Source organism: Phacochoerus africanus, chromosome 5, assembly GCF_016906955.1.
Source record: "Phacochoerus africanus isolate WHEZ1 chromosome 5, ROS_Pafr_v1, whole genome shotgun sequence".
In the NCBI taxonomy this organism is placed as follows: Eukaryota; Metazoa; Chordata; class Mammalia; order Artiodactyla; family Suidae; genus Phacochoerus; species Phacochoerus africanus.
This window is the reverse complement of record NC_062548.1, coordinates 46,402,260-46,430,179: the sequence shown is the minus strand read 5'-3', so window position 1 is coordinate 46,430,179 and position 27,920 is coordinate 46,402,260. Positions and strand designations below refer to the sequence as shown.

The 27,920-nt window shown below is 54.0% G+C and overlaps 1 protein-coding gene across 3 annotated transcripts; it reads right to left on the bottom strand.

Moving 5' to 3' along the window:
* Positions 1-18: 18 nt before the first annotated feature.
* LUC7L (LUC7 like) lies at positions 19-27,920 on the bottom strand. Of its 3 annotated transcripts, XM_047781149.1 has the most exons (11): positions 27,766-27,920; positions 26,850-26,920; positions 25,782-25,876; positions 21,287-21,385; positions 10,512-10,622; positions 9,484-9,627; positions 6,239-6,415; positions 2,928-3,016; positions 1,554-1,583; positions 1,014-1,181; positions 19-363 (listed from the first exon to the last, which is right to left on the bottom strand). In XM_047781149.1, the coding sequence occupies exons 4-11, from the start codon at positions 21,380-21,382 to the stop codon at positions 222-224; spliced, it is 957 nt and encodes a 318-aa protein (XP_047637105.1). In that variant the 5' UTR covers positions 21,383-21,385; positions 25,782-25,876; positions 26,850-26,920; positions 27,766-27,920; the 3' UTR covers positions 19-221. The 3 variants fall into 3 exon arrangements, with proteins under 3 accessions (XP_047637105.1, XP_047637102.1, XP_047637103.1); XM_047781146.1 differs by lacking the exon at positions 26,850-26,920 and having other exon boundaries at positions 27,766-27,917; XM_047781147.1 differs by lacking the exons at positions 25,782-25,876; positions 26,850-26,920 and having other exon boundaries at positions 27,766-27,893.

The following is a 27,920-nucleotide window of genomic DNA, read 5'->3' as shown; positions in this document are numbered from 1 at the left end:
GAGACCGCAGGGCAGCTGTCGGGAGGCAGTCTGTCAGGGTGTTTATTCCCACAGGATGTAACCCAGAACACAGGAGCAACTCTGTACACTCTAGAAACTCACAGCTAGCTCCACAACAACAGAAAGGTTCAACTACAAAAGGGGAGGCGTTCCCAGCAAATACAAAGGGCCAGGTGGGCAGCGTCCACGTGTCCGCCAGCGCTCACACGCCCGGCGCAGGTTCAGATTTCGCCGGCCTCCTTCTCCTCCGACCTCCGCGAGGTGCTCTTCCCGTTGGCGCTCTCCAGCCTCCAGTCGGCGGCCCCTCTCTCGCTCCGCCCGTGCTCCCAGGACGCCTCCCTGGAGGCCCGCTCTCTGGAGAACCTGGAACGGGGACCGGGGGCTCAGCGTGGCCGGGCGCAGCCTCCCGGCCAGCGCACAGGCACCCATCTCTTGCACCCTCGATGGCACGTCAGGGAAGGCCAGGCCGCACTGCGGCTGGGAGGACCCCCCGCCCCCCCGAGCCCACCCCTCCGGTGGCTCAGGGAAGGCGAGGCAGCCGCCAGAAAGTGACGTGCGCAGAGGCCACGAGGAGAGGGGGGCTTCCACCTTAGGGCGTGAAGGAAGACGCGAGGGCCCCCGGGTGGAATAGGACCCACTGCGCAAAAACACAATGGAAAAAAGGGAATCACAACCCATCATGCCAAAGCCGGCAGGAGTCCTCTGGGGCATGACTGTCAGAGGGGTCTTTTTTTCTGCCTTTCAAAAACCACAGCCGAGCTTAGTGGGCTGGCTCCGGACAGCCGCCTCGGGCCATACGCCAATGTGACAGTGAGTGTGAAGAGGGGGCACAGCTCAGCCCACACATGACACCTACACACACCCACCCCCCGGCAGCTGTCCCAGTCCAAAGCCATTTGCTGCTCTCAGCCTGGGGCGCCTGCAGCTCAGCCCCACAGACGACAGACCCCAGACCCCGGCACAGGGAAGGGCTCACTCCAGGCGGCGGCCCCCGAATAAGTCAGAGTAGTTACCTGTACTTCGAACTCCGGTCCCTGGATGGCCGGCGGTGGCCTCGGCTGTGGCTCCGGGAACGGCTCCGGTGGCGCCGGTGTCTGTCTCGGGACCGGGACCGGGAGGACTTCCGCCGCTCTCTGGAAGGAGACCTGGACCGCCGCCGCCGCCGGTCCCGGGAGCGTGACCTGCAGGGACAGGTCCTGCTGACACTTTCCTGCTGTCTCCCTGTCCTCCCCACGGGGACACTCGGGCTCACCTGGGCCCAGCAATCGCTCGCTGGCCAAGACCCTTCCCACCGGTGCGTCCTGACATCTCGCCAGACCTCCAGCTGCCCGCAGGCCTCGGCAGTGCCCTGAAGGCGACCTCACGGATGTGGACACCCCGCCCCGACACAGCTCTCGGCCCACCAGCCCCACCTACGAGGCCTGAGTCTCACCCACCACCCGTGCCCTTCACGAGCCCGTGAAGATGCCCATGAGGTTAGCAAGGTCATTAAGAACGACGCAGGGGGAAGGAAGCCCCGACCGAGCGCACCACAAAGCAGGCGGGAAACCTACCTCCTGCGATCTCTGGTTCTTGATCCAGACCTAAAATGGAAAGAGAGGATGAACCATTTCCCAGACAGCCCCACCGGCGACAGCTGAGGCAGGCAGCCCCCAGCAGGCAGAAGCACCAGCACCCAGGCGTCTGCGAGCTGCTCACAGGAGACACAGCTCCACTGCAGGCGGCCACAGGACAGGTGCGGGGCTGGACAGGACAGCCCGGTTCCAAACACAGCTCCTGCCAGTGAGGGTTAAGGAGCACCCTGGGAGACAGGACATAACCAGCGACCCCGCAAACACACGTTATAGCAACGAGGTCCGCTTCCCACCCTGCACTGGGCAGAGACTTACAGGACTGCCACCAAAACACGCAGAAGAAGCAGGTGACAAGAGATGCTGCTCGCACACCATGCGGCCAGAGGGTGACGTGACAGAGCCACTTGGAAAGCAATTTCTCCAATGTCTGCCAATACTTACAATAGTAAACGCTTTTTTTTTTTGAGTCTTTTTAGGGCCGCAGCCGCGGCATGTGGAGGTTCCCAGGCCAGGGGTCTAATTGGAGCTGTAGCTGCCGGCCTCCACCACAGCCACAGCCATGCGGGATCTGAAGGTGGGGAAGGGACAGCTAATGACAACGACACAGCAGGGACACACCTGCCATGGGAAGGTCTCACAGGTGGAGGGTCAGGCACACAGGACACACCCAACTGGCCACCTCTTGTGTGTTTCCCTGACACACCGTCACACTGCCTGAGTCTGTCTACAGTCAGAATCTGTTAGGCAAGGACTTCCTCCGGCCCCCTGTCTGCGCCTGACAACAGCATGGTCACTGTGGGTCCCAGCCCCTCCTTTGACTCTGAGCAGACTCGCCTTAAGCATCTCAATCCCAGTACTGCCAGAGGCATGCTCTACCCTCACCACCTTCTCACCCTCACACAAGGCTCCCAGTCCCCCCACTGCCACAGTGGCCGTGAGGCCAGCTCCACCCCTCAGGGATCCGTTGAGAGCAATCCCCACCAGCCCCACCCCAGGACACATATTCTGCCCTCCTGCGGTTATTACAGCGCCGCCCCTGGCCTGGACCTCCCGGCAGCGCCTGTGCTCGCCGCTCCCCGCCACCGCCTGCCAGCACGCAGCCCACACGGGAGCCCTGCCTGCTGGCTGAGCTGCATCCAGAGGAGGCGGGGGAGCAGGTCCCGAGGCCACACCTCTCCGGGTAAGAATCCTGTGGTCGTGGCTGCACACAGGTCCTCCCGGGCCACCGGGACCTCACCTGTCTAAACGTGTGGTGTGTCTGCTTACTCTCCTTTCACTGGCCAGCCAGGCACCTGGCCGACCTCAACTGTCGCGAGCAGCGCTGCCAGGGGAAGGCTGGGCTTGTGGACTCACCTCCTGCTCAGCCGCTCCTCCCGCTCCCGCTCCTCCCTCCTCCTCAGTCGATCCTGATTTCTCTTCTCCTGCTTCTCTGCCACAGTTTTCTAAACAAACGAAAAATTCAGAAACAGGAGGAGAGCAGTTGACACACTGCAGTGTGACGCTGCTGACCAAAGCCTTTCAGTGGTCTCACTGCTGGCAATCGAAGAACCTAAGAGACTCAAGTGTTTTGTTTTGTCCTGTTTGTCTCTATGGCCACACTCGCAGCACATCGAAGTTCCCAGGCTAGGGGTTCAAGTTGGAGCTGCAGCTTCCAGCCTTACACCATAGCAACGCCCCATCCAAATCACGTCTGCGACCTACACCACAGCTCAGGGTGAGGCCAGGGATCAAACCCGCATCCTCACGGGTCCTAGTCGTGTGCTTAATCCGCTGAGCCACATGGAGACACAAGGTCTTTCGAACACCTGTGCAGCCACGGGGACACACGGAAACAACGTGGTCGCGTCACTCCGTTCTAGGAACACAGCGACAGACTAAAAACCCTAAGAAGTGCTGTGCTCCCGGGTCGCCCAAGTCACCACTGCTTCATATCGGCCCAGAAAGCTCGTTTTTTACCTAAAGGAGACTCCACCAACTTCACGTCATGGAGAACGCACACATGTGGCCAAGCACATCTTGGGCAGGGAGCCAAGCCCAGGCGCAGCCCACCCCAGCTGCTGAGCTGGCCTCCGGGGCGGGCAGCCGGGGGAGGTGGGCAGTCCAAAGCCCACACTCACCTCACCGGACTGACGGCAACAGAAAAGGAAGCACTCCTGGCAGCAGGCAGACCAGAAACTCCAGCCCTGGAGCACCAGCCGCCGGCCGCTTCAGAGCACCCCGACCAAGGCAGGGCCTCTGAGGGCCTCCTTGCTGGGAGGGCTGGGGGACAAAGGGCCGGCCCTCTCTGCAGCCACGAGGGCACAAAGGGCGCTCTCAGATCCCTGTGGCCGGGAGGTGGGCCCCAGGAAGAGGGGGGCTCTCAGGTGCTGCCCCCCCACTCCCCTTGTCCTGCGCTGGAAGCCGTTTCGGCCCCTTGGCCTCCACGAGCTCGCCCTAAAGCACCCTGAGCAAACACTGGCCACAGGCTGGCGGCACCGCCTTTCCAAACCCGCCCTCCTCCCGACACCGTGCCCCCCTTACCCGACAAAGCCCCCCTGGTGCACGGCCCGCCGAGTGCGAAGCCGTCCCTGGTGAGGGCAGAGGGCCCAGCCTCTTCACCGTTAAGAGATGCATGCGCACTTCAGATACGTTTTCTGCTGACACTTTAACAGCAGTTAGTCAAAATCTGTCATTTACTTGTGTGGTTCTGCCAACTACACACCCCTTTCGTAACTGCAATGACGGCAGGAAACAACAATCACTTCAGTTCTTAAGGATCCAGAGAAACAAGTTTCCATGTATTCTGATGCAAAACTGTGTCTTGAGATGGAGTTCCCGACTGCGGACTAGGGAGGTTGTGGGTTCGATCCCTGGCCTTGCTCAGTGGGTTAAGGATCCGGCATTGCCGTGAGCTGCGGTGTAGGTTGCAGATGCAGCTCGGATCCTGCGTTGCTGTGGCTGTGGTGTAGGCGGCCACACTGCATTGTATGGTAGCTCCAATTCAACCCCTAGCTTAGGACCTTCCATATGCCCTGGGTATGGCCCTAAAAAAAAAAATTATGTATTAGGACAGGATACTGGTAGGAATGGAAAAACAACTTAAACGAAAACAGGAGTGACAATTCCAATTGCTCAGGAGCACTGTTAACGGAGATGGTAGTTGACACCAAACTGTTATTCATTATGGGTGTCTCAGATCAATACACTCGTAACAATAAAAACTGCAACTTAAAAATGCACGACAAAGATGGAGTTCCTGCTGTGCTGCATCAGGGTGAGATCCAGTGGTGCTGGTTCAATCCCCAGCCCCGTGCAATGGGTTAAGAATCCAGTGTTATTTCTTTGGCAGCTGGGTTTTGACCTCAAGCCCTGGCCCAGAAACTCTCATGTGTGGAAGCAGCCAAAAGCAAACAAACAGACAAAAAAGGAAGTTGGGGGAGTTCCTGCTGTGGCCCAGCAGAAACGAATCCGACCAAGAACCATGAGGTGTGGGTTCGATCCGTATGTCGCAGGTGTGGCCCTAAAAGAGAAAAGACTAGGTGTTCCCGTTGTGGCGCAGTGGTTAATGAATCCGACTAGGAACCATGAGGTTGCGGGTTCGACCCCTGGCCTTGCTCAGTGGGTTAACGATCCGGCATTGCCGTGAGCTGTGGTGTAGGTTGCAGACGCGGCTCGGATCTAGCGTTGCTGTGGCTCTGGCGTAGCCTGGCAGCTACAGCTCCGATTCAACCCCTAGCCTGGGAACCTCCATATGCCGCAGGAGCGGCCCAAGAAATGGCAAAAAGACAAAAAAAAAAAAAAGACTAAAGACAAAAAAAAAGGGACCTTGAGATAGGATTGAAGAAAATTGCTTAAAGCGATCTTCTTTTGCAAAATAAAGTCAATAGGCCCATTATTTACATTAAAAAAAAAAATCCTTTCAAAATTCTGCTGGGAGCACAGGAGCAAAAAACGTGGTGAGAATGTCTCCACTGCCAGCCGGCCCTCTCTGAGTGCCGACCTCACACCAGCACTGGGGACACCTCCCTGCACACAGGGCTCTGCACCCACCGCTGCCCAAGGGGCACACGGACCCGGGGCCCTGAGAGCTGGTGTCCCACAATGGGGTGCCACGTCCGACCCTCCAGACCCTGGGTCTGGAGAGAAGCCGTGTTCCCACAGCCGCCACAGGCGCTGCACAGTGAGGGAGCGCCATCAGGCTGAAGACCGTCCAGAACGCCCGAAAGCTCAGACCCTTCCTTCCTGGCCTTCCTCCCGAGACGTGGAAGCCAGAGAGCCAGACCCAGGAGGAGGAGGGGCTCAAGGAAGGGACAGAGGCTCCTAGGAAAAACCCAGCCCTCATCCTTCCAGCCGGATCGCCCCCCATCTGTCCACCCGTGTCCAGACTCGGGCTCCCTCCAGCTCCAAACAGAAGCTGGGGGGGGGGGGGGACCGTCTCCACCCTGGGACTGGATTCTGCCGTTTCTTCCATAAACAAGGTTGCAAACTAAACAAAGAGCCCAGGCTCCACTGGATTCTGAGCCAGCAGGTCTCTTGCAGGAACGCGCTGATGAAATCTCACCAGTTCCCTATAAGACTTTAAGGCATGTTAAGGTCAGAACATAAGGGTTTCTACGAGCAAAGTGATGTGAACACAACCATGAGACTTCTCAGACGTCTTCAGAAAACACGACACGTCAACGTACCCGCAACTGATCGAGCTTCTCACGGATCTGAATGAACCCCAAGTGCAACTTGCCCCCGAAGTGGTCTGCGAGACGACGGTCGTTGTCATGGAGACCAAGGTAGGCTGAGCAGACCTCACAGACACGCAGCTTCTGCTGCTGAAAACTGGACGCAGGCATGGAATTCCTGTATTCCTCCTGGAGAACAGGAACAGAGGGACGCCAGTCAGCTTTACCAGATGCCACTGGGTACTCAGCCCAAGCGGAAGCATGGGCAAGGCCGACAGAGGTGACAGAGAAGTCAAATCATTGGCTGGTCCCAACGCTCCGACAGGACGCTGCATGCGGAAGAGGCCAGCGGGCGGGCAGGTCCCTGCTCCAGTGGAGAGCCCTGTGAAGACCAGGGAAGCGGGCAGGGGGCAGGGGGCAGGGTCTTCAACAGGGCCCTGAAAAGCAAACAGAACACTCTAAACCCAATCGAGGAGCAAAAACCACAGCAGCATCCAGGAAGCTGTACCCACAAGTTAAAATTTGGAAGGGCAAATACAGCGGACACTGTCTTTACAACAGGATGGACCGGGAAGAAGCACACCTCCCCCTGCAGCCAGCACAGCCTGCGGCTAGAGAATCACAAGGAGCAAAACACGGAGGACAAAGGCAAACAAGCCGGACGTGGCTGCTGCGGCTTGTGCTCGAGTCAAAGCACCCCTGCAAAATCCAGGCTTCAGGAACGCATTTCCACAGTCGTTTATCCTGATGGGAAGACCGAACGCAGCCACCGCCCGTGAATTCACTTTCAAAACACTCCTCGAGGAGCGGACATTAAAAGGGACAGCGCAGCACCCTGACACTGGCAGGGAGATAAAACCCAGGCCCTCTGGCACGCGGACGGCTGGAGCTGCCCAGGAAGGGGGGTCACCAGAAACTCTCCTTCCAGGTGTCCATCCTGGGACACTCACTCACCCCTGCCCCAGGCGACAGGTGTACGGATGCTCACCGCAACCGGCTGTAACCCAGAAAACCGCCCCTGGACACACGGCCCTGCACCCACACGCGGAATCCTGCAGCAGTAAAGAACTGAACACGTCTGCCCATGGCGGCCTGGGGAGTGCCCACAGCGCGGGTGGGCGACAGACCTGCAGCGCTGACGCAGGGCTCCTGAAGGCCCGGGGCTCGCAGGGTTGATGGGTACGTGGCGATGAGGCCTAGAGACGGCACTGAAGTTGTGCTGACCGCACGCTGAGGCCTCTGGGGGCGGGGGAGAATGGGGTCTAGAGAAGCAACTATCGGGAGGCTGGCTTCCATCAGCACATGCTGCCTCCTCCTCCAGAAGGAAGAGAGATCTCAAGCAAAAGGGCGAAATACGGCGAGTGCATGAATATGTCACATTATTCTGCTCTTTTCTGCAGTTTTGAAGACTCTTTTTCTTTGGCTGCACCCAGGGCATGGGGAAGGTCCTAGGCCAGGGACTGAACCCGTGCCACCTCAGAGACTCAAGTTGCTGCAGTGACGGCACCAGATCTCTAACTGGCTTCGCCTCAAGAAACTCCTAGTTTGGAAACACTGAACACCATCCCCTACGATTTTCCCAAAGCAATTCTAAGTGTGCTGAGCAAAAAAAAAAAACGGTCGGTCCCAAAGGCGCACATCCTGTGTGACCCCGTCACCTAACAAGTCTTCAGATGGCCAGACGCTAAGAAAGGACGACAGAGCAGTGGCTGCCAGGACAGAGGAGTGAGTGTGGCACTAGGGGCACAAGGCAGGCCCTCTGTGGTGATGGAGGTTCTGGACCCTGACTGCAGCCCCGACAGTACACCTTCTGTGACGCTGTGCTATGGTTTTACATGGTTCCCAGGCCAGGGATCAAACCCGCACCACTGCAGGAACCAGAGACATGACAATGCTGGGTCCTTGACCCACTGAGCCACCAGGGAACTCCCATATTATTACTTAAGACGACTGAACAGCCTGTCTGCTGAGGGCAGAAAGATCACCCCAGAGAGCAGCACTGCTGAGGCCTCCCCTCCACCATCCTTCCTTGTGCAGCGGTGTGAAGGAAGGGGTACTGCCTCCTAGGGGACACTCAGGTGATGGGGAGAGTGGCCGGAGCAAGGACACTTGGGAGTCCGGGCATGAGTAGCCATGTACCCTAGTCCCATACCCTGCTGCCCCCGTGGCTGTGTGCAGACATTCAAGTGAACCCACATCACACAAACCTCGGGGTCATCTAATTGGCTTCTGGTGCCTGTCCTGCTCTTTGAAGCCAGAAGACCTGGGGGTCCCCACTGCGGCAAGGACCCAGCATTGTCTCTGTGACGGCTCAGGTTTGATCCCCAGCCCAGCAACTTCCGCAGGCCACAGGTGTGGCCAAATAAAGAGAAGCAGGCAGGCTTGGCCTCGGGCTTCACTAAGAAGTCGAGAGCTTCCCTCCTGACCCTGCAGCCTTCCTGTTGGAGCTGTCGGCAACCCAGGAAGCCTGACTTCTTTCTCCATAAAAACACAAATTTCCTATTGAAGTAGGCAAGGATTCAGATCCTGGGTGAGGATTTCCATTGCAAAACTTACATTCATAAGCACATGAGGCATGAAATTCTGTGAAAAATGCAAGATTTAAACATGCAGGTTGGCATCCCTGCCCCTTCTGTTACCCACAGGCCACATTACCTAAAACACCACGGGGGAGGCACCGACATGCCATCTCAGCCACCCCCTGCCCACAGACAATGGCGGTTGACCGCGATCCGGAAAGGACAGTCCTGACGGTGTGCTCGTCACCCACCGGTCACTGCCTCATCGGTCACTGCCTCGGCAGGCCCTTGGCGCCACTCCTGTGCTCAGCTCCTCACCGCTGAGCTCCCACTGCACGCCTCCCAGAACACAGGTCTCATTCTTTACCGCAGCTGCAAAGGGAGTCTGGCTCGGCCACACAAGCTCAACACCCACCCTGGCCCCGACGACCTAGCAGCCAGGGGACATCAGGAGGTGCTCCCCAGCGCCCCTCCACGCCCTCAGACCGCACGCCACCGGGAATTAGGGTCTGAGTGGGCAAGCAGCTAGCCTGCAGACACACGGGCTCTCGGGTGCAGGAAAGAGACAGAAAACCAAGCATGTGCAGACACTAAGTCCCACGATCCTGCCAACCTACCAACCCAATTTCCAACGCCTTCCCAGGAGTCAAGGAACGGAGGCGTGCTCAATGTTCAGCCCGAATAAACACCCAACTCTCTGAGTTACGACGCTTCCACCTGAAGACTCTCCTCACCAACCTCGGCTTCTTTCTTCCTGGCACGGACTTTCTCCACTTCCATGAGAATCTTCTGGGATTCATCCACGTTCCCCTCAGCTCCCAGCTGCTCGGCTTTAGCAAGAAGTTTTCCTATTTCTTCATTCAACTCATGGACTTTTTCTGCCTGGGATAGAGAGAAACAATCAGGAAGCAAACGCCTAAAAAGATTTTTCATGCAAAGAAAAGGTGCTTCTTTTGCTGCAGTGCCAAAACCTCACCAACAGCCCCAAACCCTCACGGGATCACATGTGGATTTTAACAATTACGATGTCCTGGTGGCAGCCCCCGAGACCAACCATGAACCAGGCCTGGTCACCACTGCTTCCTCCGACCACCAACCCTGGTCGGTTTCCAGGCCACCTCTTTCTCCATCCTCCACCACCGCTCCAGCTCCTGGGTGAAGGTAATAACCTGCACGGGCCTAAAAGCGCCCTTACGCTGACACTGCAGGCAGAAGGCCTCTTCACTGGGATGTGCTTTCAGAAATAAACCAGTTCAGTCAGCACCTGACTCTGTCACAAGGAACGCTGTATTACACTGCAGGGGAGGGAGTTCCCGCCACTGTGCGGTGGGTGAAGAATCCGACTGCAGGGCTCAGGTCGCTGCAAGGGCATGGGTTCCATCCTTGGGGCAGCGCAGTGCAGCTGTGGCTTGGATTCAGCCCCTGTCCCAGGAACTTCCGTGTGCCATGAGCACGGCCATAAGATACAGGACAAAAGCGGGGGGGGGCCCACCACTGAAGAGAGTTCTGCTGAGGAGGGGACAACGGGGACAGAGATGCTTCAGAAACTAACTCCCAAGACACATATGGTGCAGGGAGGGGCTGAGAGCTCAGGGACTCCCCCACCACCACCCCCTGCCAGGACCAAGGGAGCGCATCGCCCAGCCCAGACACACACACCAGCTGACGGTGAGCTGCTGTGCGGGGGGGCCCCCCCGGCAGCCCTGTTTTCCCAAGACAGTGATTCCTGCCAACAGGTCACCTGGGAACGGGCCTCCCAGGCCTACCTTTGCAGAAACTTCGGCGCTGATCTCCTCCTGCGTCTCTGCCAGCCGCTTCTTGGCGAGCTCGGTTCTGCGGTCACATTCAGCGATGAAGGACTCGAGGTGATCCATCGCCTGGCTCAGGAGAGGCAGAGAGGTGCGTTCAACGACCTGCCTCCGCCCCCAGGGCTCAATGCCCCACGGGAAGCGCGCTCCCGGTGGCCGCCTCACCCTCTGCAGGCGCAGGGGGAAGGCGGTGACCGACGCCAGCGCTCACACGTCCGCCGACACGTTAAGTCGGGGGCTTTGTTAAACCCAATGACTGCTCGGAGCATGATCTCCGTCTGATTTATTAATTTCCTAAATCTGTGAAAGAACCCCCATCCCTCAACAAGGCTGCCAAGACACTTCTGAGGAAAGCACAACCCGTGGCGGCCCTGACTGTGCACAGGCAGAGAAGGGCTGGGCTGAGGCTACAGGGTCGGAGACCCTGCGGGCGAGTCGTGGGAGATGCAGGGGATGACTCACGGGTCTCTGTGAGCCTCGCAAACATCATCCCCTCATGTGCGGAGGGTAGGGTTCCCCCTTCTATCTCAAAACAAAGCAGCAGAACACGTGTTACTGAGAGCTGCCAGCACTTCAGTTCTCACCTACTGCCTAAAGGAGTGAGCTGAAACCTGGTAACACGTCCCCAAAGAGATAAAGGAAAAAAACACTGAAAAGAGTTGGTGAAAAACAACAAACTACTACTTAATGAGGGGTCACACGAAGTTCCTGCTGTGGTGCAGCAGAAACGAATCCGACTAGGAGCCATGAGGTTGTGGGTTCGATCCCTAGCCTGGGAACATCCATCTGCCGCGGGGGCAGCCCTGGAAAGACAAAAAGACAAAAAATAAAGGCCGCAGCAAGACTTCAGATAAACACACAAACAGGACACCACTTTTTCAACTCTGAGCAGCATCTCCTGAGCGGCACCCACGCGTCAGCCGGCTCGTGGCAGCATCATGTTAAATGCACAGCAAGCGAGTGCAGAGTGGATGGCAGGACTGGACAGTGTGATCTACCACCGGAGAGAGAGAGAGGAAAGTTGTGGGCGGAAATGACAGGTCGACAGCAGGCCAATAGAGCCAGCGACAACCTGTGCCCCCCGATCCCCACCCCAGATACAGTCAGGAAGAGAGCAGGTCAGCAGATAAGGAAGCACTCCACAGGGATCAGCGGGACCCTGGAATGGACAGTGGGGACACTGGAGAGGGCTATGGTCTCCCCCAGAAATCTTTTTTTTTTTTTGCCTTTTCTAGGGCCGCTCCCGAGGCCTATGGAGGTTCCCAGGCTACAGGTCTAATCGGAGCTGTAGCCGCCGGCCTACACCAGAGCCACAGCAACACGGGATCCTAGCAGCGTCTGCAACCTACACCACAGCTCATGGCAACACCGGATCCTTAACCCACTGAGCAAGGCCAGGGATGGAACCCGCAACCTCAGGGTTCTAATCGGATTCATTAACCACTGCGCCATGATGGGAACTCCAAGCCCCAGAAATCTTAAATGAACATACACTTGGGAGCAGGTCAAGACAGGGAAGAGGCCCTGTGATGGCGCCAAGACCCCAGAAGGCGAGAAAGGCCAAAGCCTCATCATGCAGCAGGCCAGTCCCAGCTCCCTCCACACACTTGGGACTGAGGCCCCTTTCTTGTCACTGGTCCTCAAATGTTCCGGGTAAACACCTCACCCCATTTAAACCAAACAACCAGGGAAGCAAACGACTGGCATTTATTTGCCTGCACACCTGCATTTCCTGGAAATAAGTGGAGCTGATCAGCTCTGTTGGAGGGGGGCCGCACCCGACAGGATCAGTGCCAGTTGGGTCACACTCTCCCTGTGCTCACCTGGGACAACAGCTCCTCCACTGGCTGCCCAAAAAGAGCTCTCTCACACCGGAGACACAGCCAGGGGTCGAGTGGGGACAGACACGCGCAATTCGCCAGTGCCTTTTATCAATCAAAGCAACTACTTGCTCCTTAAGCAGAATACAAACCAGCTACGGACTCAGGTTCTATCTGATAAGCTAAAAAGTCAATGGGAAACTTCACAACACAGAATCGGCAGGCTGCAGAAACATCTCTTAAGGGTCACGTGCTTGCTTTATTTTCTTTTTAGGGTCACAGCAGCGGCGTGAAGAGGTTCCCAGCCTAGAGGTCAAATGGGAGCTGCAGCTGCCAGCCTACGCCACAGCCACAGCAACCCCAGATCCGAGCCACACCTGCAACCTACACCTCTGTTTCCGGCAACACTGGATCCTTCACCCATTGAGGGAGGCCAGGGAGTGAACCTGCATCCTCATGGGTACTAGTTGGGCTGTTACCGCTGAGCCACAATGGAATGCCTTAACTGCCGTGGTCTTTAAAAGACCCTCTGCTTTAATGACCCTCCCTCTCATCAACGTGCTTCTCAATGTCAGACTGGTTCCTAAATCAAAGAGCAGGTTTAAAGAATTAAAAAAAAAAAAGCACCAAAAAAATGTCTAGAAATGAAGTCCTATTCACAACCTTCCACTTCGAGAAAGGCACCCGCCTCTGTATCTCAGGGTGGTGCGACGAGATGTGAATGAGCAGGGTGCCAGAGCATGGTGCTGGCACGGGGCTCCCTGCTGCTGGAGGAGCACCTCCACAGGTTGCCCTGACCCTTCGTGCCAGCAGCAAGCCCTGGAGGAGCCCACCGCTCAGAATAAAGGGACCCTTGTGGTTCGATTCCAAAGTCCTACACTTAATCCTCACAGCTGAGTCGGTCACCAACAAGCCCGTTTACAGGAACGAGAAAGGGCAAAATAACCTGCTCAGGACCTGACTGAGAAAACCCACCGCCCGCACCAGACGCCTGTGAGACACAGAGACAAGGGAGAGTGAGAACTGGTCCCGCTTGTGCATCCAAGACCCTCTGCAAATTGGGTGATAGGGTGTGTTGTTCTGGAACCCTTCAAATAAACCCTCGTAAGGCAAGCCGCCATGGGGAAAGGGGACCTGTCCACTCAACTGGAGCAAAGCACACCCTGACGTGTCGCACACACGTATGCACGCTGAGGCAACGTGCTGCCCAGGGGCCTTTGCACAGGCTCAGTTAACACTCGTCAACAGCACCTTGTCGCCTGTGTCCGAGCTGAGGAACTTCACGTAAGTGACCCAGAAGCAGACACCCCATGCCCGCTCCCAGGGCGCACCGGGTGGAATGCTCAGCAAAGCAAGGCCTGGCCCCGGCAGGGTCAGGCTAGAAGGAGCTGAGGGTGAGGGCGAGAGAAGTGGAGCCGTGGGTGCAGGGTGAGGGTCCAGGCAGGGAACACCGACACGGAGAAAGGCCTTTTTGGACCCTCTGATGGGCGGAGACCCGCCGTCAGTGAACACCGCGTCAGGGGCGAGCACGCACCCGCTTTCTGAGCCGACTGTCCCGCTTCTGGGGGGCTTTCCTAGACACCAACGTGCCGCTGTGCGATGCGGCCCTGAGACCGTCCCAGGGCACTGGTCACAGAGAACAGGCACCCGGCCTTTGGGACACCACGTAGCCAGAGGAAAGATGACGTCAGCGACACGACAGGGCATGATCTCAAACACACTGAAACCTGGCAACAGGTTACCGCTGGGGCAACCAGGCGGCTGGCTCAGGTGCAGAGGCTCCAGGACTACACCGTTCAGAGCTCAGACTCTGAGCCGTGCGCCTGGTCCACATGTGCTGAAATCGACAACAAGCGGCAGCCCTGGTGACATAACTGGGCTACACAATGATGCTTAACGGCAGCTGAGAGCCTGAAGCCAAAGGCGAATGCGGGCCTTTGCAATCAGCAGGCCAGGCTGCCTTGCTGCCCCCAGGGATCTAAGAGCACCTGCTGGGCTCGCCCCTGGACTGCTCTGTCAAACAAGACCCCTGGAGTCCCGCCATGGAGCTTCCAGAGCCTAACCCCCAGGTTCCAGGAAATTTCAATACAGAAACATGTTAAAAAGATGGCGTCCGGAGTTCCCGTCACGGCGCAGCAGAAACAATCCGACTAGGAACCATGAGGTTGTGGGTTCGATCCCTGGTCTCACTCAGTGGGTTAAGGACTCAGTGTTGCTGTGATCTGTGGTGTAGGTTGCAGACACGGCTTAGATCTTGCGTTGCTGTGGCCCTGGCATAGGCCAGAGGCTACATGTGTAGGAACCTCCATGTGCCAACGATGTGGCTCTAAAAAGCAAAAAAGACGGCATCCTAAGGAGACAATCAGCAAAATACACGATGTCAGAGATTTAAAAAATAATTTCTTCAAACAGACTTAAAAAGCAGGAGTTCCCGTGGTGGCGCAGTGGTTAGGGAGTTTGACTAGGAACCATGAGGTTGCGGGTTCCATCCCTGGCCTTGCTCCGTGGGTTAAGGATCCGGCGTTGCCCTGAGCTGTGGTGTAGGTCGCAGACACGGCTCGGATCTGGCGTTGCTGTGGCTCTGGTGTAGGTTGGCGGCTGCAGCTCCGACTGGACCCCTAGCCTGGGGACCTCCATACGCTGCAGGAGCAGCCCCAGAAAAGGCAAAAAGACAAAAAAAGAAAAAGAAAAAACTAAGAGATACAAAATACTACACACGAAATAGATAAATAGGGAGTTCCCATCCTGGCTCAGCAGGTTACCTGACTGGCATCCATGAGGATACTGGTTCTATCCCTGGCCCTGCTCAGTGGGTTAAAGCATCCACGGTTGCAGTCAGCTTCAGCCTGGATCACAGAGGTGGCTCAGATCTGGCTTGGCTGTGGCTGTGGTATGGGCCAGCAGCTACAGCTCCAATTCAACCCCTAGCTCAGGAACTTCCATATGCCACAGGTGCGGCCCTAAAATATACATATATAATAATAACAGATAAACAACAAGGCCCTACTGTACAGGAAAACTATATTCAATATCTTGTAATAAATAGGAGTTCCAGTAGTGACTCAGCAGGTTAAGGATCCAGCATTGCCATGAGCTATGGTATAGGTCCCAGACGCAGCTCGGATCTGGTGTTGCTGTGGCACAGGCTGGCATCTACAGGTCTGATTCGACCCCTAGGCTAGGGTGCAGGTGCAGCCCCAAAAAGCCAAAAAAAACAAACAAACAAAAAAAAAACAACTTGTAATAAACTATAATTGAAAAGAATCTGCCGAGTATGTGTACAACTGAGTTACTGTAATGTACACCGGAAATACAACACTGTAAATTAACTACATTTCAGTTGAAAGAAAAAAAACCCTGGCGTTCTCTGGCAGCCCAGAGGTTAGGGATCTGGCATCGTCACTACTACTGGCTGCGGTGCGGCTGTGGCGAAGGTGGGACTCCCGGCCCTGGAGCACCTGCATGCCATGGGCACGGCCAAAAGAAAAACAGGATACACAAGCACAATTTTAATCCATTTGGGGCAGTTTTTCGAGCTTTTCCCACATAGATGTACGCATCTTCTCTCATCTACAGGTGTGCAGTGTTTCACTGCATTTTAACACAACTATGCCTATTTCAATAAATATACAGCTGCGTTTTTTTTCACTTTCACTAATCCAAAATGATGCAATAAACATTTTAAGTCTTCTCATGTGCAGGCAAATATTCTCTTAAGACAATTTCTCACAAACTGCTTAGAGAGGACTCGAAGTCTAGCAGCACTTTAAAACTGTACACAGGGCTCTTATAAAAGATCTACTTCAAGTCCAATGTCACCTAAGCAAACCCTAGCAACTAATGACTAGAAGACATGACTAGCGATGCTGCCTTCTGTAAAGACAAGATTTCCTTTTACATTAATCACGAATTAATAAACCCACTAAGAACAAGTTTCAGACAAGTTTTGCTTTACTAAAACAACAGCGGAACGGCATCCGGTGTGCAAAACTTCATGTTGATCCAACTCTACTGATCTGTTCTGAAAACACCCTTTGTGTGATAAGGATGACTGAACACATACATCAAGTGCCTGGGATATTCAACATAGTTATTAGCAAAAATTTTTTCAATGTTAAAACAAAATAAATGTCATACTTTTTTTTTTTTGGCTGGGCCCACAGCATGCGGAAACTCCCTAGCCAGGGATCAAACTCCCACCACAGCAGTGACAATGCCAGATCCCTAACCTGCTGCACCACCACAGAACTCCAAGGATTATACTTTTTTTTGTTAGGTACGCCTCTAGAACAACCTGGATAAGAACAGCTCCTGAATACCGCTGACTGATGGACTAGCTAGAGTGCTTCCGCTCCTCGCATCATCTGATGCTGCTTCCACTAATTCTGGCAATAATATCCATCCTAACGCACCTTCGGAGGCTACGGAGACAGACGTAGGCCCAACCGCCAAAAGCGAGGTGAGTATCCCAAGACACTTGGCCAGATACACCAATACAGTTAGTAAGAAAAACAAGCAGTTCCCTGGTGGCTTAAAGGGTTAAGGATCTGGCATTGTCACTGCTGTGGATCCGGTCTCATCTCTGGCCCGGGAATTTCTGCATGCCTCCAGTGCAGCCAAAAAAGAAAAGAAAAGAAAAATCAGAACAAATGATGGATTTTTTCCCCCTTCCTTTTTAGGGCTGCACCTGCGGCATGTGGAAGTTCCCAGGCCAGGGGCTGAACTAGAGATGCAACTGCCTGGCCTACACCACAGTAACGCCAGGTCCAAACAGCGTCTGTGACCTATGACACTGCAGCTCACGCAACACCGGATCCTTAACCCACTTAGCAGGGCCAGGGATCAAACCCACAACCTCATGGATACCAGGAGGGTTCATAACCTGCTGAGCCAAAGCAGGAACTCCCACGTCATGGATTAGCGATGGTTCACAACCTGGGAAGATAAAACCTACGTCCATCTTCCAAGAGTGTTAACTACACCGTGGTCCCTCCAGAAACCAAGCCCGACATGGGAGCTGACGGCCACATGCCTGGGAACTCAAGAGTCCACAGGCCACGAGGGCAGAAGCCCAGCACCAACAGCGTGCCATCAGGAGGCAGCAAGAGTCAGCCCACTAACCACATCTGGCCCCCAAAGCTTCTGAGGTGTTTGGATTTCTCAGAATCACAACTTGGAGAAGAAAAATCACAAGAGCCTTTCTGATATATTTGTTTATCCTGAATGGACTAGCTTTGAAATTGGAAGTATACAAGTGGCCTCTGGAGAGAGGTACTGATGGCGAGTCACATGGAAATGAGGCACTTTTACTTGGAATCTGACATATGTCACCAATTCAAATTATTCAAAAATTCATTTTCATCACTTTTTTTTTGCTGGCCCACAGCATGCAGAAGTTCCCAGGCCAGGGATCAAACCTGGGCCACAGCAGTGACAATGTTAGATCCATAACTGCTATAGGCCACCAGGGAACTCCAAAGTCTTTTAACAAATCTAAATTCTGAGAAAGAATTTCATTTTTCTTTCTAAGCTTACTCTGCATAACTGAAGAAATTAAAAGTTATTTCAGCTTGGTGTTTTAAAGTCAGGCCACATTTACTTTTTTTTTTTTTTTTGGCCACACCCATGGCATGCCAAAGTTCCTTGGCCAGGGATTGAACCCACAACACAGCTATAACCAGAGCCACAGCAGTGACGCTGGATCCCCAACTGGCTAAGCCGCAAGTGCAGTCCAGGCCACATTTACTTTCAACTTTTTGGGGGGAGGGTCTTTTTAGGGCCACACAGGTGGCATATAGAGGTTCCCAGGCTGGGGGTCTAATGGAAGGGGCAGCTGCTGGCCTACACCACAGCCACAGCCACGCCAGATCCAAACCATGTCTTTGACCCACACCACAACTCATGGCAAAGCCTGATCCTAAGCCACTGAGGGAGGCGAGGATCAAACCCACGTCCTCATGGATACTAGGCGGGTTCGTTGACCCTGAGCCACGAAGGGAACGGCTTATCTTTGCACACATGTGAACCTACCAGTGGGCTATGCCCAGAACTAGCACTGCTGCGCTGAGCGTTCCCATCCCAGACGCTCGCCGTCCAGGAGGCGCATCAGGAATACTCATCCTCCATCGCTTTAGTTCAGCGGGAGGGTGGGCACCTGCCAAGGGTTTGATGCTCAAATGTCCCTTTCTGTCTTCTGCCCACTCCTACTGCACTGTTGTTACAGTTTGATCACGCTGAATTCTGGAAAGGAAGCCCAGCTTTCATCACATATCCTGCAAATGCCTTATCCCAGTGGACTTGTATCTTATTATGTGTGGGATTTTTTTTTTTTTTTTTTTGCTTTTTAGGGCCGCACCCACAGTATATGGAGAGTCCCAGGCTGGGGGTCTCATGGGAGCTACAAATGCCAGCCTACATCATAGCCACAGCAACGTGGAATCGGAGCCGAGCCTGCAACCTACACCACAGCTCACAGGAATGTCAGATCCTCAACCCACTGAGCGAAGCCAGGGATTGGAACCCGCAACCTCACGGTTCCTAGTTGGATTTGTTTTCGCTGCGCTATGACAGGAACTCCACGTGTGGGATTTTTGATAGGCTAATATTTTCAGTTTTTATACAGAAAAACGTAGCCATCTTTCCCTTCTATCTTCTAGGCTTTATAATAGCTCAACGTGACAAGAGACAACCTCGCCCAGTGCACAGCTCGGTAAGGATGTGGGCCTGCCGCTGCTGTGGCCCTAGTCACTGCTGTGGCGTGGGTTTGATCCCTGGCCCTGAAACTTCCACATGCTGTGGGCACAGCAAAAAAGAAAAAAGAAAAAGATGACAAAACAAAATTCTCTTCTGGGGCCCAACTTGGTTTTTTCCCAACTGGCTAATCCACAGTTTCTGGTACTGTTCCCCGAAATACCTGTTTTTTCCACACTGGCTGAACATGTGCCCTTCCTAAAATAATGAATTACCGTACATGTTTCAGTTTCTTTGTGTAGTCTCAATTTCTTCTATTAATCTATTCTCTAACATTAAATTCATCCGGACATTTTCAAAGTGCATGGACATTCTGATTTAACAGAAATGCTAAGGTTTGTGATCCAAAAAGCTGCAATAAAAAATTGAGATTCTTGGAGTTCCCGTCGTGGCGCAGTGGTTAACGAATCCGACTAGAAACCATGAGGTTGCGGGTTCGATTCCTGCCCTTGCTCAGTGGGTTAAGGATCCTGCGTTGTCGTGAGCTGTGGTGTAGGTTGCAGATGTGGCTTGGATCCAGCGTTGCTGTGGCTCTGGCGTAGGCTGGCGGCTACAGCTCCAATTAGACCCCTAGCCTGGGAACCTCCATATGCCGCGGGAGTGGCCCAAGAAAGAGCAAAAAAAAAAAAAAAAAGACTGTAAAAAAAAAAATTTGAGATTCTTAACCTACACATCTGTGTACCTATCAGCTTCTGAAACGTGAAATCCTGAAGGAATGGCCTCTTTACATAAGCGTTTTCAAGTTCTTGAAGAGTTAAATCTCAACACAGACAACTTCCACTTCCAAGCCCCACCTACAAGTTGAGAGGCTTGTTGCCAAAGGCATTCCGTTAATTCAGAGACTCGACTCCAACACTGAAGAACATCTGGACAAAGAATCGTTCATTTTAACCACTTTTGAAGGTTACTGATTTAGACAGAATCTACTCCAGCTACAAAACACCCTCTAAAAGGTCCACTGGGGGCATCCCCAGAGGGTTAAGAAGCCAACTGCAGCGTCCTGGGTTACTGAGGAGGCTCGGGTTCGATCTCTACCCGCCACCGTGGGTCAAAGGACCTGGAGGTGTCACAGCCTCAGCTCCGATTCAATCCCTGGCTGGAGAACTTCCACGTGCCGAGGGTGCGACTGTAAAAATAAATAAAACTACGTAAATAAAAATGTGCACTGTGTGGGAAAACCCGGTTTTTCCTTAGTTTCTTTTCCTTGACTCCCTCACACCGAGGTCAGTGCCTTCCCGAGTCTCCCCCAGGACCCTCGGCCTCTGGCAGTTCTGGGGATGGAGGACTCGGAAAAGAAAACCTTAAAACAGAATGACTCGGAATCATGCATCCTCACTGGGGGCAGAGATGGAAACTGGTCTTAAAAAGCGACAGGCTCTCAGATATGACAACAGTGTGTGGCCAGGAAAGGGTCAGAGCACACATACTGACATGCTCAGTATCCGCAGTATCAAATTCCATGAGAGGGTGAGGGCTGGATGAGGAGAAAACGTCTAAAAAAGGCTCCTTTGGGAGACACAAGTTATGAAATACCACTTTATCTTCACTAAGTCGCAGAAAGGATCTGGCAGTACCCAGGCCTGGCGAAGAGGTATGCACACAGAGTTCTGAACCACCTTGAAAGGACGGACAGGTGCACCTCCTGCAGGCCCGGGACCCACCCGAGATGGGCCCTCGCACTCAGGCACTGAGAGGACATCCCACAGTGCTCAGACTACAGTTCCTGACAGTAAACAAGAGTGGGATCGACCAGCTGCCTGTGACACAGAACGGACAGTCTGGAGACGGCTCAAGCAGTCACGCAACCCAACCCACCAGATCCAACAAAACGGGTAAACAGGAACATTACACTGAGGGAAAAAAAGAAGTTATCTACGCCACGAGATCACTTTTGTAAGACTCAAAACCAAGAATAACCGTAATGTCCAAGGACTCATAAAATTTGATTAAAAAAATACTTTAAAAAGAAAATGACAAATAGAAAATGCAGAGTCAGGATGGCAGACAGAGAGACACAAAATGGTACTGGCCGTGCAGCTCCCAGCCACAATGATGGAGGAACACCTACTCCACCATTTTGCTTCATAACTTACATACATTATTCTTGTTATGCAGTATTTGGCTCTTCACGGTAGGGAATAACCAACACTAAATAAAACTTACATCCAGTTCAAAAAACAGGTCCCTTTCTTTACTTGCGATCTCATAATCTGCTCGGAGGGCCAAGTCGTGGATTTTGGTACATTCTCCTAAGTCCATGCGCTGTGGGAGAGAAACAAAAATGTCCATGTGAATATCCATCTTTCTGGAGAAAGCACACAGACCTAGCTGTCATTAAACAAACAATACCTTTCTAGATACTAATCGCAGTAAGAACACTGCGCAACTGAAGACAGCGGAGAAGCCTTATCTTCTTCCCTTCAGAAGAGCTCCTGTAAAGTGTACTGATTTCTAAGTCTTTTAGCAACAAACTCCTATGAATCCTTCTTGCAATCCTGACCACTCAGGATGCTCAACGCCCAGACAGAAGTCAGGTTTTGGCAATTACAACACAATCTAATGCCTGGCTTTGTGTGGCTCTTTGTCTAACGAAGAAAATACAGCACAACAGGAACAGGCTTTATTTATTTATTTAACTTTGCTTTTCAGGGCTGCACCTGCAGCATATGGAAGTTCCCAGGCTAGGGGTTGAATTGGAGCAGCAGCTGCCAGCCTACGCCACAGTCACAGCCACGTCAGATCCGAAGCGTGTATGCGACCTATGCCACAGCTCACAGCAGTGCCAGATCCTTAACCCAGAGTGGGGCCAAGGACCAAACCCTCATCATCAGGATCAGAACCCACTGAGCCACACTGGGAACTACCAAGAACAGGCTTTAGATTAGATTCACAGACAAATGAATTCTCCAAACAGTCTCCTAACCTGGTAAATGACTCTGGACACAGAATTTGTCCCATTTGAGGGGGAAAAAAAAAAAAGCTCTTTTACTAAAAGTATTTGTGTTACCAGTAAGATCAGCCTGATGTGCTATTATTACACACTGTCAACACATAATAAAACAATTAGACAACAGTGCACATTTCTTATCTAAACCCTAAGTTCAGGACCCTCTACAGGCCCCCCACCCCCCCATCTAAACAGGGGCAGGGGATGTCCTTGCGGCACAGCAGGTTAAGGATCCCCTGCTGTCACTGCAGCAGCTTAGGACACTGCTGCGGTGCAGGTTCGATTGCTGGCCTGGGAACTTCCACGTGCCAAGGCTGTGGCCCCACTCCCCCCAAAAAAGTGAACTGGGGCAGTGTCGTCTGTACGCGTGTGCCATGGGTCAGGTCAGAGTCAGCACATGCAAGTTAATAAAACCCAAAAGCCCAGGGAGGTGCTATCTTGGGAGCCCAAGCTGGTGGACACAAGCAAGACTACAGAGGCAGCCAACAATGGAGGCCAGGACCTCCTTTCAGCTCAAACTGCAAGTGGGTTCTAAACAAGATTTTTCAGAAACTTCAGGGGTTACAAAATCCTTAACCTTTGAGGCCAAGTGGAAAGGCTCCCAGTAGCTGACTCATGGGCCTCAATCTTGCAGAAGGTGTGCTCACGTCACAAGAGCACTTCCTTCCTGTCACCAGTGACAGAGCCACAAACGGGCTGCTTAGTGCGGAGCTCATCTGCTCTCACCAGAGAGGGACGTTCACATTTAAAAGCGAAAAGCTGTTTTCGCCTTCATCATGCTCATTCTCAAGTCTGTGTAGCTTCTGTGTGTTGGTTACGTGGGGGATCCAAAGGTAAGGAACAGAGATTCCAGAAGCCAAGGTCAAAACGAGAATTACTGCTGCTGTGGGAGTTCCTACTGCGGCACAGTGGAAACGAATCTGACTGGTATCCCTGAGGATGCGAGTTCGATCCCTGGCCTCAATCAGTGGGTCGAGGATCCAGTGTTGTGTGAGATGTGGCACAGGCTGCAGGTGTGGCTCAGATCCACGTCGCTGTGGCTGTGGTGTAGGTTGGCAGCCTCCGCTCCAATCTGACCCCTAGCTTAGGAACTTCCATATGCCGTGGGTGCAGCCCTAAAAAAAACAAAAACAAGAATTACTGTCACTGTAAATATGCTGACGACTTTTGCTTACACTCTTTCAGATGCCGAATGTAATCCTTTAAAAATACATAGCTTCCAGAAACATAGCTTCCAAGTGCTAGAGCTGAGACGTGAGGGGTAGGGCAGTTCCCACTGGCGCACAGCAGGTTAAGAATCCGACTGCAGTGGTTGAGGTGGCTGTGGAGGCGTGGGGCCGATCCCCAGCACATCGCAGTGGCTTAAAGGAACTGGCGTTGCCATAACTGAGGCAGAAGTCGCAGCCGTGACTCAACTCAACGCCAGGCCCGGAAACGTCTACATGCTGCGAGTGCAGCCCCCGAAACACACAAAACACACAAAGAAGCCAGTGGGCGTCAGCACGGCGGGAGCACAGAAGCGACCTCTGGCCCTCCCTTCCTCGACGTGCTCTCGAGCAGCCGCGGCTCAGGCCAGGGGAAGACAGGCCTGGCTCCAGGGCTCCTCGGGAGGAGCGCTCAGCAAGGCAGGGCAGGGCAGGCAGCTCGACACCTGGCAGAGCTCAAGCACCACCCTCGTGGTCCTGCCCAAAGATCCCAAGCGGCTGCCAGACCTTTTTCCACAGCACATCTGTGCTCCTTAACACGTGTGGGGAACCCGAACCCGAACCCTCCAGTGGCCTCACCACGCAGACACGCAAGAAAGGCTCCTTCTGGCATCAGAGGACCCGAGTTTTCCACTGAGACAGGGCCCATTACCTGCCCTCCTGCTCCCTCCAATCTGACTCATCGACACACGTTTCCCTTAAGCCTCAACAAAGCCACGGCCTCCACCCCTCCGTGCCTGAGCCCCGGTGGGAGCTGGTGGATGCGGAGCGGCCCTGAGCAAGCTGAGGCTCAGGGCCACGTCCGTCTCGCTCCTGCACATTCCGGAGCGCTGTTCGTGCCAGTGCAGTTTAACTCGAAATGAACTCCTCCTCAGAATCCCCCTCGTTCGCCGCTCCCCCACCTCACCTCCCACGTCCACGCAGGGAGACTCGCCTTCACAGCCCACCAGGGCCCCAGTGCGCCCCTCGACCCGCGGCCCCCAACACCGTCAGATGAAGGCGGCTCTCCCGGGCGTCCTCTCCCTTCCCACGGCCCCTCGGGAGCGAGCCAGGCTGCTCGACCCCTGTGGGTCATCACCGCTTGGACCCCGCGGCCTCGCCCTCCGTCGCGCTCGCTCACACCTGAGGCTTCCTTCTGCTCCATCGCCTACCGGGGCATCCCCCCCGCCGGTGCCCGCGGGCTCTCTCTCACCAGCCAGTCTCCGCTCCAATGTCCCTGAGAGGCGACCCCTTCACACCCTATCTGGGACGGTCCGTGACCTACCCGTTGAGTCGCGTCTGTCCTGCTCCTCCATCAGACGAGAGTAAAGGTTTTGCCTCCTCAGCACCTGAGCCCCGTGCCTGGCACAGAGCTGGTGCCCAACAAATTCGGAGGGATTCGCCGGTGCCTCTGGCAGCAGAGGCCTGCAGGCCTCGAGCTCATCCTGCTCCTTCCCCCACCAGCATCAGGGACCTGCTCAAAGGCCACACGGCTGGGAGCTTCCCTCCGGGGCACAGCCCCGCACTCCGGCCCGCAACCAACTCCAGGCTGCCATGCCTCCTGCGGGAGCACCCGCGGCTGCTGCTTGGGCGGCAGAAGCCACGGCCGCAGCGCGTGTCCTCCTCTACCAAGTCAAACTGCAGGCAGGCCTGCAGCCAACACAGACTCAAGGCTCGGCATTCACCCATCTGCTGTCAGAAGGGCCGGCCTGAGCAAATCCAGGACGCCCGCGCAGTCCCCCAGCGGCTGCTCCCTCAAGTGGTAACAATAAACGCCACAACAGATCATGCAAAGAAGGTTCCCGAACACCTGCACAAAGGACCCTTAAAATGAGCAAACTGGAGTTCCGTCGCGGCACCGTGGCCAACAAATCCGACTAGGAACCGCGAGGTTTCGGGATGCAACCTGCGTCCTCACGGATACGCGGCGGGTTTGTTCCCACTGAGCTACAACATGAAGTCTTTTTTTTCCCCCAGGCTGTTCTCTTTTTACTTAGCTGTGAGTAACTCAGTATAAAGGACTCTACAAAAACCTGATTACCGTACAAACGAAACTTTCAAGAAACGAAACCACGTCATCATATAAAATGGCACCACACTAACAACTATCACTTGAAGGGAGCAGGAGGTAATTTCCGTGTGGTAAAAGAAAAAGATTTCAGGGGAGTTCCCGTCGTGGCGCAGTGGTTAACGAATCTGACTAGGAACCATGAGGTTGCGGGTTCGGTCCCTGCCCCTTGCTCAGTGGGTAAATGATCCGGCGTTGCCGTGAGCTGTGGTGTAGGTTGCAGACGCGGCTCGGATCCCGAGTTGCTGTGGCTCTGGCGTAGGCCGGTGGCTACAGCTCCGATTCAACCCCTAGCCTGGGAACCTCCATATGCCGAGGGAGCGGCCCAAGAAATAGCAACAACAACAACAAGACAAAAAAAAAAACGAAAAAGATTTCAACCTGAGGAGCCTTCCCTGCCCAGACGAATCCACGTCTGAGTGTTCTATGACATTCTGCCATGCCTGGAAATGCACCTACCGTCCCAGCCAGGATGTCATGGGGGCAGCAGTCCAGAAGGTGACTCTTGCAGACACGGTCATCTGTAAACTTGACCCTCTGTCTGGTTTCGTCTCCTGAAATTCATTTGTCATTTTAAATAAGACAGTATTATCTTGTTAAGAGCAGAAGCACATCTGGTACAATTCACCTGGATGATTTGCAGACTACCAAATACACTGAAAGGCTCATCTAGAGGCATTTACAACCGGAAAGAAACAGACGGTTTTGATAGTAAATACATCTTGAAGAATCACACTTAATGAGGTCTGACTCCATCATTGTGCCAAAGAAGTCAAGGAGTCAGGAGCAAAATGCTGAGCGCCCAACGGCCACCAGCCCCACACATACGTGTGGGCAATGAGGTATCAAAACCCATGCTAATCAGAGGGCCATGAATCACCACGTGTAACATAACTGGTAGTTTCCAACAAAAAGCTACTTATTAATCCAATCATTTGGCTAGGGATGAACGGAGAGGCAGTATTTTGCCCAAAGTTACGTGGAGAAAGCTTTTCTCTTTCAACTACTGACTGATAAATGATCTAGGCCTAGTCTACCTATCCCGTCACCCCCCCCTTAAAAAAGAGAGTTGGCACCTGGGAGTCACTTTTAACAAGACAATACCAAAAAAAAAAAAAAAAAAAGGCAAAAAAAGGAACTAGGTTAGTCAATACACACTGTGAGTTCCAACACATACTGTACCCATCTGCATTCTTCAAGACCTCAGCTGCAGAATTTTATGCCCGCTGTTGAAAAGTTTTAAAGGAAAAGTTTTCTTGCCCAACCTGCAGTAAGGAAGTCAGGGGAATGATACATACAAGTAAAGGCAAAGTGGAATGTGACAACTTTTAAAGCTAATCTGTGTATATGACACAGAGCTGTGTAATACTAAAGGAGGAATATATTTTAGGATTTGCAAGCATCCAGGATTAATGTAGTGTCTTTTTATTGAAAATGTTTTCTTTCTAAACTACACTTTTAAAGTTATTTGTGAAAAAAAGCAAACACTTTTTTGTTATAACAGCTTAGAAATTGGTTGTGACTCACGGCTCGATGAACATGAGGCTTTTCTGCAACTCCCTTGCAGATTGATGTAGGCAGGCAAAGATACACTGAACCTTTATAAATAAAATAGAGGGGCCACAATTGTTCAGTTTGTATGAAATAAAAATATGGGAAGCAATTCAAAAGCAACTCAACATACAAAGAAAGCTAAAAAGCACTTATTCACCTATGAAGTAAAGTGCAAGGAATCTGCACGGCCTAGCGAATGTGCCAGTGTGAACTTACAACTGCATTACTTCGGTAGAAAAGAAAACGCACACCACAGCAGGTACATAGTTTTGCAAAGATGCCACCACTTTCTCCTAAGACAACCGGCAAGATCTTGCGCTCCTCCCTACAGCACAACCTACCTAACGACTGCCAAGCGCTAGCTCAACAGAGGCTCTTCTGTGTGGCTGGGCAAAGGGGGCTGGAAAAGCACGCGGCATGGACCCACGTTAGAAAAGCTCAATTTCCGGCTTCCCTTGCAGTGGGACACAACAAGAACGCCCAGGGTTTCCAGGCCTCTCCTGCTCCCGCGGGTGGAGGCGCTCCGCCAGCCCGCCGCGAACGACCTGAGCCCACGCTGGCTCAGCCCTTCGCCGACTCCCCGCCCAAGGGGCGGCGGGGGCGGCGGAGGACGCCGAGGGCGGAGAAATCGCAGAAGGTCAACAAGGGAGCGGCTGGCGCCCCACCCACGACGCGGGCTCCGGCGGAGGAGCCCGCCGGGGATTCACGCCGGCGGGGAGAGCGCGGCGGCGGCCGCCGCAGAGGCGCAACGGCCAGACAAAGGCCCGGCGCGCGGGGGAGGGGAGGGCGCCCGCGCAGGCGCAGACGGTCGCGGCCCCCGCTTCAAGCCGCCCGGCGGCCTCGCCTCGCTCCTGCCCCAGCCCAAGCCTGACCGGCCGCCCAGACTCACCGTCCCGGGCGGTGCCCATGAGCTGATCCAGCAGGGCCCGCATCTGCGCCTGGGCGGACATGGTGGCCGGTGGGAGCGGCAGGGACGGCCGCGAGGCTTCTCTCAAGCTGGGGAGGCGGCGGCGGCGGCGGCGGCGGCGGCGGCGGCGGCGGCGG

Excerpts from the sequence above, each read along its gene's own strand:
- LUC7L (XM_047781146.1), bottom strand. The coding sequence starts at position 27,826 with ATGTCCGCCCAGGCGCAGATGCGGGCCCTGCTGGATCAGCTCATGGGC. Across the intron at positions 6,416-9,483 it reads CCAGGAAGAAAGAAGCCGAG|GAGGAATACAGGAATTCCAT; the intron begins GTTGGTGAGGAG and ends CCTGTTCTCCAG. Across the intron at positions 3,017-6,238 it reads AGAAGCTCGATCAGTTGCGG|AAAACTGTGGCAGAGAAGCA; the intron begins GTACGTTGACGT and ends TCGTTTGTTTAG.